At 48.6% G+C, this 12,399-nt stretch overlaps 1 protein-coding gene across 3 annotated transcripts in view; it reads left to right on the forward strand.

Moving 5' to 3' along the window:
• The window catches only part of TRIM2 (tripartite motif containing 2), a 112,091-nt gene that overhangs the window by 30,614 nt on the left and 69,078 nt on the right, over positions 1–12,399 (forward strand). Inside the window, exon 1 of one of the 3 annotated variants that reach the window (XM_062199459.1) lies at positions 9,125–9,329. The exons of the other annotated variants lie outside the window; for them this stretch is intronic. Within the exon in view, the coding sequence (XP_062055443.1) occupies positions 9,327–9,329 (3 nt within the window). The 5' untranslated portion in view covers positions 9,125–9,326. Of the gene's footprint in view, positions 1–9,124; positions 9,330–12,399 lie in introns of those variants that run through there. 3 annotated transcript variants of the gene reach the window in all.

Raw genomic sequence — 12,399 nt, forward strand, 5'->3', positions numbered from 1 at the left:
AATTTTATGCTACGCTGAGTAGTACAGTGAAATCCTGAGCCATCCACCCCATCCCACTCTGGACGTGAATTGACCCATCGTCCGGTGTATCCTCCGTGTATACACCATCCGCCCAATAGCCACTTGGTAGCCATCACGATTAGTAGTTGGACTGCCGTGGTGTCAGCGTTTGTGCTCAGGTAACCCTTGTTGTGCTTTTTTTTTTTTTTTTTTTTTTTTTTTGACAGGCAGAGTGGACAGTGAGAGAGAGACAGAGAGAAAGGTCTTCCTTTTGCCGTTGGTTCACCCTCCAATGGCCGCCGCGGTAGCGCGCTGCGGCCGGCGCACCGCGCTGATCCGATGGCAGGAGCCAGGTGCTTATCCTGGTCTCCCATGGGGTGCAGAGCCCAAACACTTGGGCCATCCTCCACTGCACTCCCTGGCCACAGCAGAGAGCTGGCCTGGAAGAGGGGCAACCGGGACAGGATCGGTGCCCCGACCGGGACTAGAACCCGGTGTGCCGGCGCCGCAAGGCGGAGGATTAGCCTGTTGAGCCACGGCGCCGACCCCCTTGTTGTGCTTTCTAATGGCCCCAACGTGTGAGAGTAGTAACCCGGGCAATTCAGGTACGTCCTGGAGATGCCATAAACTGCTTCTTTTAAGTGAAAAGGTAAAAGGACATGAAGGTATCTTGAGAAAGAGGGAGGGGAACCACACACGCATAACTTTTATTATGTTTTGATGTATTTTATTATTAGTTGGTGTTAACGTCTTACCGGGCTTTGTCCTAGGTGTTATTTATATGCATAGGAGAAAAACAGAGCATATATAGGGTCCTCTTGGCAGCTTCTGGCATCCCCGGGGGGCCTTGGAACTTGCCCTGTGGGGATGGGCTGGGGTACTGCTGAGCAAGCTTGGCTAGGTCTCTGGGTCACAGGTGCATGCTGATACTCTGATTCGGAAAGTGGGGAGGAAGCGAGGCCTGGTGCCCTGTGGGCGGCCTTGGGTGCATGATGGCAAGCTCCCCGGTCCTCAGATTAATCTCCCTCTGTCCGGGTAAACCCAGGCCTGTTAGCCTCGGGGAGGGAGAGGCGGTGCCGGGACCCCGAGGGCCGCCGCCCAGGGGACGGGGGAGGGCCGCAGCGGGGAGCGCGCACGGCGGTGGCGGCGGGCGGGCGGGCCCGGCCGGGGTCCCCACGGCGCCCGGCTGTGAACGCCGGCCTGACTCCCCTCCCCACCCCACCTCGGGCGTCCGTTCTTCGACAGAATGGCCCTGCGTCCCGGTAGAGAAGGGGGAACGGAGGCTCCGAGTCTCGACATCTCGGTGGGGCGGCCCCGGCCTGTTTTCCGGAGCCGGAGCGGAGCCGCCTCCCCGGGGCGGTGCCTGTTGCCGTGGAGACAAGGACCCGGCTGTGCCGCCGCCGCGGTGAACGCTGTCGGGGCTCCGGCGAGCCTGGCGACCCGGGGCCGTCTGCAAGTTGGCCGCACCTGTGATTATTGCCGTAGCTGACTGTCACCTGATGGAAGCACTCCTCACGGGCTTAAAACTCGTCCATTTTAGGGGCCAGAGCGGAGAGCCGGAGAGGAACAGGAAGTCGGGAGCTCAGCTAGGCATTGCTAGCCGCGCGCCCACCCCGGCCGCCGCCTCCCGGCGTCCGCGCCCGCTGGTTCCGCTCCGCTCTGTGGAGTCCCTGACTAACATCCAACTGCGTGGCCGGGACCACCGCGGGCGCAGGCGGGAGCCTGACGCCGCCGTGACTTTAAAGAGAAAAGTGTGATCCCGAAACCGCTTAGGAGAGGAGCCTCCCTCCCTGGATCCTGAGGCGAACCTCAGTGGAGGCCGCCGGCCCGGGTAGTGAGGAATCCAGAGTCGGGCCCGGGAGCGCGGATTCCTGGAGTCCTCAGGGTGGGCGGTCAGCTTGGGCTCGTCCGGGCCCACCCGCGGCAAACAAAGGAGCGTCTGGTGGGTGAATTTGGCTCTTTGTGCTCTTACAGTCTGCTCACGACAAAGAGAAGGCAGGGTGGCCTTGCGGCTGCAGGCAGTCGCTGGGGCGGGGCAGAGCCCTGGGCTTTGCTTCAGGCTGAGAAGGGGCTTCTGGAAGTTCCTGGGATAGGAGCTCAGACCCGCCCGGTTGCGGTGTGCCCAAACAGGCTGTACCCTACCGTGGTGACTGAGCCTCAGCGAAGGGTGGAAGGCAGGAGAGACAGCACCTTGGGGGACCCAGAAGCTACCTTTGCCCTTCACGCATTCAGCGAGGAGATCCAAGGTGCGGGGATCACCTTGACACACACACAAGTTACAGCCTCCTTCCCACCAGTCTCTCCACACAGCTCCATCCGAGGCAGACACAGCATTTCTCATTGTCTTACCTCTACTGTATTTCTGGGGACCAGGTCATTCTGAGGCATCAGCCCAGGCCTTGTGCTAACCTTTTACCCACAATAGGCACTCTGGGTTGAATTGCGGACTCCAGAAAGCTATAGATTGCAGTTTTAAATCCCAGTACCTGTGAACGTGACCTTATTTGGAAACAGCATCTTTGCAGGTGTCATCAAATTAATCATGGTCATGTAAGAGTGAGTCCTAGTCCAATATGACCCATGTCCTTAGGAGAAAACAGAGACTCGGGGAGAGCGCCATGTGAGTACGCAGACGCCCGGGAGGAAGAGGCCAGGTAACAGCAGAGAGAGTGGAGGGCTGCGTCTTCTTGCTGAGGCATGCAAGGGACAACCGGGAGCTGGGAGGTGCAGGGAAGGTCCTCCCTCAGAGGCTGCAGAGGGAGCATGGCCCAGTCAACAGCTGGACTAAGGACTTATGGGCTCCAGAACTGTAGGAGAATACATTTCTATTCTCTTTAGCCAGGCCACTTTGTGGTTCTTTGGTTTACTGCAGCCCTAGGGAATGAATACAAAAGGGAAAAGTGATTTAAGAGAAAATTCAGTTGTTCTGAATAACTTTGTGTCCTGGCTTCAACAAACCACATTCCAGGTTTCTGAGAGAATCTATAGCCAAGATTGCCAGATCACAGTCTCTCATTAGGGAAAGAAAAAATTCACTAAACGTGGACTCCAGAAAATGTACTTTCTTTACCAAAATGAAAACAATGAGACCCACAAATGATAGATTAAGGAATTCAATATCAGGCCTAATTATAGAGAAGAAGCATTAACAGCATGGTTTGTAAGCACCTAGAAAAGACAGCATTATAAGTTCCATAAGAGTGCATTACAACAGACCCGTGGAAACTCCTTTTTGGTTAGCGTTTCAGGACGTGAATTTTTGTTGCCTGTTGGGTATGAGTCAACATGAGAAAACTGCTTTGATAAGTACAGTGAATGCCAAGGTCTTTAACAAAAGAATAGGCCTGGAGCGAGGAAATCGATGGTCTCGCTTTGCTCTGTGCTGGGCAGATCCGACCTTAGTCTCTCTCCAGTTTGGGGCAGCACCTGTGGAAGCACTCTGATGGGATGGAGGGAGACTGAGGGGGTGGGGCAGAGTCAGGGGCGATTGACCTGGGTCACCTTTACTACACACACTGCCTGGCTGCCAAGGGCTGTCCTGATCCCTCAGCCCTAACCACTGCACCTGCTAATTGGAATCAGTGAACTCCGCCTCCAGGCGTGATTTCGAGACGTTCAAGTCATGTCTTTTTTTTTTTCTCAAGTCATGTCTTTTTTTTCTTTTTGTGTCATCATTACCTTCTGCCCCAAAGTGCACATAATCGTTCGTGAAAAATGTAACTTTTATTTTACTTTATTATTTTTTAATGTGTAACATTTAATGGCAACCCCAAGGCTGGCCCAGTGCTGGTGTGAGAGTTCTTGGGTTGGAACTGGCTCAGCTGCTACCTCAGTTTATCCACATAATCCCAGTAGGTTAAGGCCAACTTGGACCTTCTCTCTTCCTAAGGACACTTAGGGAAAAGATACTTTCTGCTTCATCCGCCATAATTTTTCTGCCATCTTGTTTGCTCTAGGACCTCCCAATAGCTTCTAAAGAACTTCCTCAATGCCCCTGGGTGGGTGGGCATTAGAGAAGAAGCCACCTGGGGTCCACTCCAAACTACTCAGACCAACTGGCTGCAGAGGCTCTGGGCTGTCTAGAAGGAGTTTGATCTTGAGGGGCCACACCTGGAAAAGCAGAGTCTGAAAGTCAGCTTAACAATATCTCATCTCCAGTTGCTCGTGCCTGCACCCCAGGCTGAAAATAAGTGTCGTCTACCATCCTCTTTCATGAGACCATGGGGCAGGAAGTTTCATGAAGCTCTTTGAAAGCAGAGAAAAATGAAATAATGATTGCATTGGGCAGCGTTTGTAATCTCCTGATTTCAGGTTTCCTTCTTCTAGTTGATTGTACTTACTTCTCAGTGAGACACTTCACCTATCTAATCAGCTGGCTTTGTTTCACTCTGGAATTACCTGATTACTGTTCCTGTTCTTTCCCATTCCGGAGGGACACTGAACACTGAAAGGCGAACTGGCTCAGCCATAAGACCTGGACTCTGGGTCATCTTGACTACATAATGGCTAGTCCACCCTGGGCTGGCCACTTAACCTTTCTAAACTTCAATTTCCACTAAAATAGTAATGCTCACTCTACACATTCCTGGGTTTGCTTTGCGGATCAAAGAGAAAATCTATTATGAAGGCAAATTTTAAATGAGAAGCCAATGATCAGAAACGAGGAACTGCAGGGCTGCATTGTGGCAGAGCATGTAAAACTGCTACATGTGACACTAGCATCCCATATGGGTTCATGTCCGACTACTCCACTTCCAACTCCACTTCCCAGTGCTAATGGCTTGGGAAAAGCAGTAGAAGATGGCCTAAGTGTTTGGGCCCCTGCCACCTGCATGGGCCTAGATGACCTAGACCTAGATGAAGCTCTTGGCTCCTGGCTTTGGCCTGGCCCAGTGCTGGCCTTTGCCACCATCTGGAGAATAAACCAGCAGATGGAAGATCCTCTCCCCCTCCCCCACTCTTTGCCTCTTCCTTTCTCTGAAACACTTTCAAAATAGGTAAATATTAATTTAAAAAAAAAAAAAAACAAACAACTGAGGAATTGCTTTTCCCAACTGCTCTCCAGTCCAACTATTTTCAAATTCTGGAACAGACTCTTACCTTTATGTCATAATTTGTCATACTCATCTTTCCAGGAGTTTTTGTCATTCTTTCATCATTGGTACCTACTTTGTGATGGGTGTTGCACTAGAAGTGGAGAGATACGGGAGAAAGTGGATGGACTCTTCAGCAGTTTTCATGCAGGAGTGCTTTGGAGCACACAGGAGTGCTACCCCGTCTGGTTTGGGGGTAGAAGGGTCTGGATGTTGAAGGACGAGTCAGAGAATTCTCCTCAGAGTAGGTGGTGGCTTTGCCGAGCTCTGGAGGAGTCAAAGGAGTTCATCAAGGGCAAGAGGTGGGAGAGGATGAGAGGTTCTTGGCAGAACAAGTGCTGTTTAAACCTAGAGATGGGTGTTTCTCACAGGGGGTGCATGGGCAATATGAGGAGACCAAGGACCTGTGTGAAACTCTCCCAGCCATGTATTGGCAGGTGTTTGGCAAGCCTGGCCCCAGGCACTCAGTGTTAGTAGTATAGCCTTCCCTCACCCACACACACAGTGACAGCCAGGAACACCCCTTTACATTTCCACGGGCATACCCTACCACTACAGGGAAGGGATTGGTACCTTCCTTTGTTGGGATCCATTGCTAAAAAAGCTCATGATGAATGTCTTAGGAGCTGGGGTACAATGGGGGAGGGCAGGAGGTGGAAACAAATGAGAAAGAGGCCAGACCATAAAGTGCCCTGTGTGCCATCCTAAAGAGTTTCCTTTCTGCAGGAAACTTCCTCCATCAGGCATAGGTAGACTGTATATAAAGTGTTTTGGATCAGTCAGTCAGTTTTGGATTGCTCCCAGGATCCTGCCACACCCAATTTAGCAGCTTATAGGCTGTTCTCATGCATATGCACTGTCTGTATGCTTTCCATGTCAAACTGGCTGATGACCTTTAAGGCTAATGGCCATTCAGCCGGGGGAAACAGTGGAGAGGAGCAAGACAGCTCCAAGAACTCAGCAGGGGGTGCAGCAGCCTTAATCCCAAAGATTTTAGGCTCTTCTCTGCTCCTCAAATCCCACATTGGCCCTTTGAGGTCTTCATCTAGGAAAACTCCAGCTCATTGAGAAACACACCATCAACCACTACCACCATCTACCTGTGGCCAGGGATGCCAAGGGGAAGATGCTGTGGCCTGCTAATTGTCCGACAGTAAGCAATGTAAACTGTGATTGCTAGGTTCCCAGCCAAGCCCTGAAAGCCCATGTAACCCATACAGTAGCAAAGACATAATGATAAGGGTATTTGGAACACAACCAGCCTGTGTAATCCTATTTCCACAGAGGAGGAATTCCCAACTCCAAATGGAAGACAAGAAACAAATATGACCCCCAGTTGTTCTGCCTTCACCCCACTCTGCAGCTATTCTTTGCTTATGCTGTGTTCTGTGTCTTAAATGTGCCCCCACCTCACCCTACCCAACATAGCCCACGTGTGGGCACCCAAAGTATCCATGTTCTCTTGCTCTCAAATGCTCTCCACTCCACGTTGCAATTTCCTGGTTACTGATCCATCTCCCACCCTATAGCCTAACCTTCCTAAGGACTCAAAAAACATTCAACTCTTCTTTGCATCCTCAATGGCTACTCAGTGCCTGGAATACATAACTCAACAGTGTTCTCTGGAATAAATGATTGAATCAGTAAGGGAAGCTTCTCTGTCTTACCAACCCAGCAACAAGACCAAGAATCTCTCTTCTGATAACAGAGACTTGTTCCAGTTGTACATGCCAAGAATTTGGGTTGTGGGAGGAAGAGAAGGAGGAAGGTCAGAAGAAAGGATGTGCTGGGGGAGGGGTCAGCATTCGAGGAATTTGGCTTGGGCTGGGCCCAGCAGCAGGATGGGAAGAGGGCACCCCTATCCTAGCAAACCAGACACCCCTGTGATGACCTATCTTGGGAGGAGATCTTTATGAAACCAAGTGGGAGCAGCCCAACTGCCTGTAGGAGTTAGGTCCTAAATAAACTGTTCTTTAAGAACAATTATTTAATTATTTGAAAAACAGAGACAGAGTGAGAGGGAGACACACACACATACACACACACACAGAAAGAGAGAGAGAAATCTTCCATCCACTGCCTTACTTCTCAGGTGACAGCAACTGCCAAGTCTGGGCCAGGCCAAAGCCAGGAGCCAGGAACTCCATCTGGCTCTCCCACATGGGTGCTAGGGCCCAAATACTTGGACCATCTACCACTGCCTTCCTAGCTGCATCAGCAGGAAGCCGAATCAGAAGTAGAGCAGCCGGGACTCAAATAAGCACTCCCACATGGGAGGCCAGCATGTCAAGGGGTGGCTTAACCTGCTGTACCACAACACTGGCTTCCCTAACTAAAGTATTCTAGAGCAAAACGTATGTCCAAACTAAAGTTTGGACACAAATATTCACAGTGATATTATTCAGAATAGCCAAATAATTCCAAAGTCCATTAACTGATCAATGAATGAGCAGAAGGTGCTACATCTGTGCAGTGGATCAGCCATCAAAAGGAATGAGATATTGATGCATCCTACAAGAGGGACAAACTTTGGGAGCACAGTGAAGCCGGCGAGACGCAGATGGCCACATGCTGTCCGACACCATTTGTGTGACGGTCCACGACAGGGGGATCTGTAGGGACAGGAAGTGGACTGGTGGTTGCGTGGGGCTGTGAGGTTAAGACAAGGAAGGGTGTGATGGCCAAGGGTGCCACCGAAAAGGCATGTAAAATTGGCATTGCCAGGGTGCCTTGATTTCCTTGGGTTCTCTGTGTCCGCAGGTGATAACCATCACTGCTCTTCAGAACTGTATCTTCAAGGCACTGCTTGACTACAGGGAACAAATGTGATAGATATGCATAGTCTTATTTAAATAAAAATTATTAATCATCACTCTTAAACTGGTAACTGACTGGGGCCCACATTGTGGTGCAGCAGATAAAGCTACAGCACCAGTTTGAGTCCCAGCTGCTCCAGCTATGATCCATCTCCTTGCCAATGTGCTTCGGACAGCCGTGGGAGATGGCCCAAGTGCTCGGGCTCCTACCACCCTCTTGGGAGACCCAGATGGAGTTTCAGGCTCCTGACTTCATACTGGCCTAGCTCTGGCTTTTGTGGCCATTTGAGGGAGCGAAGCAGTGGATGGAGGACCTTTCTCTGTCTCTCCCTCCCTCTCTGAAACTTTGCCTTTCAAATAAATAAATCTTAAAAAAAAAATACTAAGTTAGTAACTGACCACCAAATAGAACACAATAATATTGCCTGCCTTTATTTCTGTAAAAAAGAGAATGATTATGAATTCCATTCTAATACATGTAAGATTTTCTTCATTCAAATTCATTATTTGTCATAAGAGGACCTACTCTTCTTATCATTTTATGCTATTAATGCCTTTTAAAATTTAATTGAATGACTGTAGGAAATCAAGCTATATGTATATGTAAAGTATGTCAAATTTCCCAACCTTTAACTGAAAGCATCATCAGAAAAAGAACAGAATCTGGTTATCCTCTGAATCAACTTAATGTACCTTTTTTTGTTTGTTTGTTTTGTTTTCTGATAATGACTGGAGCCACAGAAAGCAGAGAAATGTCGTTTGTATGTTTGGCCTGTGGCTCTGTATTTCATAGACCGTTTTCTGGGAAAACACCGTGAGGAGGAGAGGCAGTAGAGACTGGAGTTTTTGCATTTTTAGAATTTACTTTTGTGTTTCCGGCGACTTGAGATACCTAGGGAAGCTGCCTGCTCGCCTCTTCCGTCAGCGTGTGCTCTCGCACCCACCCCCGGCACGCCTCCAGATGCAAACTTGTCCCCTTGGGGGTGTGCGCTCGCCCTCCTGGCCCTGCGTCGCGCTCCGAGGGTCGCAGCGCAGCCGGCCAGCCCCGGGCTAAACCGGCTGCCGCGTTCTGGGCTCGGGAGCGTGGCAACAGCTGACTGCTGACTCAGAGGGGAAAGCGAGCCACCCGCGAATCTCAGCGCGGCTCGCTGCTGCATCCCCATCCCATAATCCCTTGCTTGGTTCGCTGCAGTCTTTTCAACAGACGCTGAGTGAGAGCGAGATGTTCTGTAAGATAAAGATGGATCGGTGTGACTACCGAAGGGGGTCTCCCACTTGTTAATGACCCGGGAACACTGCTGCCTCCTGAGCCTTCTCTGGTTTCCTCCATTTTTCTCTTCCTCTGTTCTGTTCATGAGCTGGCACATCACTACTTAGAGCAGAAGATATGCTGGGCTTCTGATGATGGCTGCACTGCATGGTAGGGAATTTTAACCAGTCTGTTTGCATGGTGCTTCTAAACTTGAGTCGCTAGCAGAAATGTGCATTGTTCTTTTGGATTGCCACGGGGCTGCAGCGACAGGCTTGGGAGGGTCTCTTCCTTTTCCTGGTGGTTCATCTGTTTGTCTGCAGAAATGGGTAGGTCTCCCTGCTTTTTCTGTTCTATCGGCCCTCCTCTCCTTCCCTCTCTGGGTGCTACTTCATGCTCTGTAACTGTAAAATAGCAGGAGACTCACTCTTTGCCTAAACAAAGACACCAGATTTAACAAGTCGGGGGAGAAAGTCATGAGAGATTTTTCTTAGGAAGTTCTAATGCAATCTCTCTGGGTTCCTTTTTTTTTTTTTTTCACTAGTTTTTATTTTCGTGTGTATCTTGGCCTGTTTTAAAGAGAGGAATATTTCGCTGTGTTGGATAGAAAAATGAGGATGAGATATTTAATTTGCAGGATTCCTCCCTGGCTCCCCCAGGGTGGAGGAGCTCCGACCCTTCCCCCACCCACCCTCTGTTGGAGAACCCTGGGGTTGAGTTCCAGGGCTGTCAGTTACCGTTGGAGACCCGTTCATTATGAATGCATGACTGGACCCTCTGCATGCTGAATGCCAGTGAGGGCTGGCAGACAGATATGCAGTCAATGATTTGCTTTTTTTTTTTTCCCTGACAATTTCCCCCTGCCTTTGAAGTGCAATCAAATCTGGGTGGAGCTCAATGGTAGCATTGCACAGAAGAGGGAAGAAAAAAAACCCTCCAGTTGGCCCTTAGGTTTGCCTCCTGAAACCACGGGTATTATTTCTGTGTAGAGCTTTTTCTGAAAGTCTGCCCACCCTGTCTTTATTCCTGATTTTAGGGGATTGGAGAGCAAGTCGGAAGGCTGTTTTAAACGAAAAACTGAATGTTAATAAATGGATTCCTGAACCAAAAGATAAAGTATCTTTGTCTTAAGAAAAGATGGTTTCCATGTCATAGCTTCAGAATGGAGATGAGACATTTAAAAATTACCAGTTTATTGCTTTGGCTTCGATTGCATGATGGCAGTTTTGCTGCTTGTGAATAAATTGTTGGAGGTTAAGAAAAACACAATGTGCAAGGAGAGCTGCTTGTTCACCCAGATTATTAAATTGCTTTCTTAAGTATTAAGCAGCAGTTCTGCCTAGGTAAGCCTATTTTCTGGTGCCTTTCAGTATCTGGGGGCAGACATTTGGGCAGCACTGTTTGTAACCCACTGTCATGTTAAATAACACATACCCCTCCCCTGTGAGCCATCGAGCAGGAGCACACAATGAGAAGTTTCCTGTGTGCTGTGGTGTTAGAAAGCAGCTTTCTGTCTCAGGCATCTGCCGTAGCCCTTCCCAAACCCCTAAGTATTTCTTTCCAGTCTCCTCCTAGAAAGACAGTAGCCAGTTGCGTGGGAAAGGTTAAAACACAGCTGAATGTAAAAGTGCCCTCTGATTCAAGATGTATGAATGCAGCAGACTTAGCCTACACATGTTTAAATATGAGAATAAAACCTAGACACGTTTTCTGACACAGTCAACGGGATAATCCTGACATGACTTCAGATTTTAAAACGCATGTGATAACAAAAGATCACCGGATTTGGATGCTTGTGAAATAAAGTAAAAACAGCCAGTCTTTGTCTTATTAAGAAACAAAAATGTTCGTTTGGATTTTTAAGGTGTTAATTTCTTCTAACTCATGACTTTCTTTTATGTGTCTTTATTAAATAGAAAATAATCCTAAGTATGTAGCAATCTTTAAGAATGTAACTAAGCTAATTTCTAAGACTCTGTTAGTTCATTCTCTCTCCTATAAAACCAACATGAAGATTCTCATGACCACTGTTACTGAAATACACAGAAAGGAAAGACTTTCAAACTTTAAATCATTTACTGCCAAATTATTTACTATCGTAGCTCTGTCTTCCAAAACATGTATCAGTTGCTTCTAAATTGTGGCAAAATGATAATTTGCACACACCTATAATTTTTTTTAATGTTTGATGTCATCTGTGTCCCTTCATTACATATGTAAGGTTTTAGTGTCACTCTATAGTGGGTAGGTTATTAGGGTTCTTTGAATGTTTTTGCTGTGCAGTTTGTCTGAATTGAACAGGTTTACTCCCACATTTGGAGTTTTAGATCAGAGAGCAAGAACAAATGAGCTAAGTATTCAGCCGTCATCACTGGGGGAAACGTGTGTTCCTGGGTTTTGTTTGCTGGTCTGTCTCTCCTCTTAAACTTCACCCTCTTCTGCCTTCATAGTCTCCATTCAATGCTTTGCGTTATTTGTCAACAGCAGAATGAAAGAGTGCTTTCAATACTGCTGGAGTGAAAAAGGGTTTACAATAAGCTTGTGTCTTTTGGAATTCTAATGGGAAATTAGTTTTTCTTCCTCCTTCTTACAAGTCTCTCCCAACTCCCAGAATTGGTCCTTGGGGTTTGTGGCCCTGGGTGCCCCTGCCCTTCTTGTGGTCCCATAGTGTTCATCCTCTTTGTATTATCCCCAAAGCAAACAAGGAAGACTTGGCAAGTGATGCATGTGTGGGCAAGGAGACCCCACTCACCTTGACCACCCCACAGTCCTGTAAGGTGAGTGTCAATTAGCCTGACCACTTAACACTATCACACAGACACAGGCTTCTGGAACTTAGGCAAAGCTGAAGAACTTACTACAGGAGGACTTCTCACTATCTAGCAATCCTAAGCAAAAAGGCAGGAGAAATAGGCACACCTATCGTAAAGACAAGTTGGAGGTGCAGCTTGCAAATTAACGTCCACGTGGTGAAAGCCTACATGTCCAGGGAAGCTGCCATCCTTGAGGCCGTGGAAATATGAGAAACTTGGAGAGTCTGGGCACGTCCTTGCCTGGAGACAGAAGTCCAAGTGGGTGACTTCAGACTCCCTCTCCCCAGACACACACACACAGATACACACAACACAGGAACACACGCACACAACACATACACCACCAGGAAAGAGAATGCACCCAGTCTTGTAATTTACCAAAGGGCCTATCTGGGATGGAGGCTTGATTAACTGGAAATGGGTCACCC

The sequence above is a fragment of the Lepus europaeus genome, chromosome 8, assembly GCF_033115175.1.
Source record: "Lepus europaeus isolate LE1 chromosome 8, mLepTim1.pri, whole genome shotgun sequence".
Taxonomy (NCBI): Eukaryota; Metazoa; Chordata; class Mammalia; order Lagomorpha; family Leporidae; genus Lepus; species Lepus europaeus.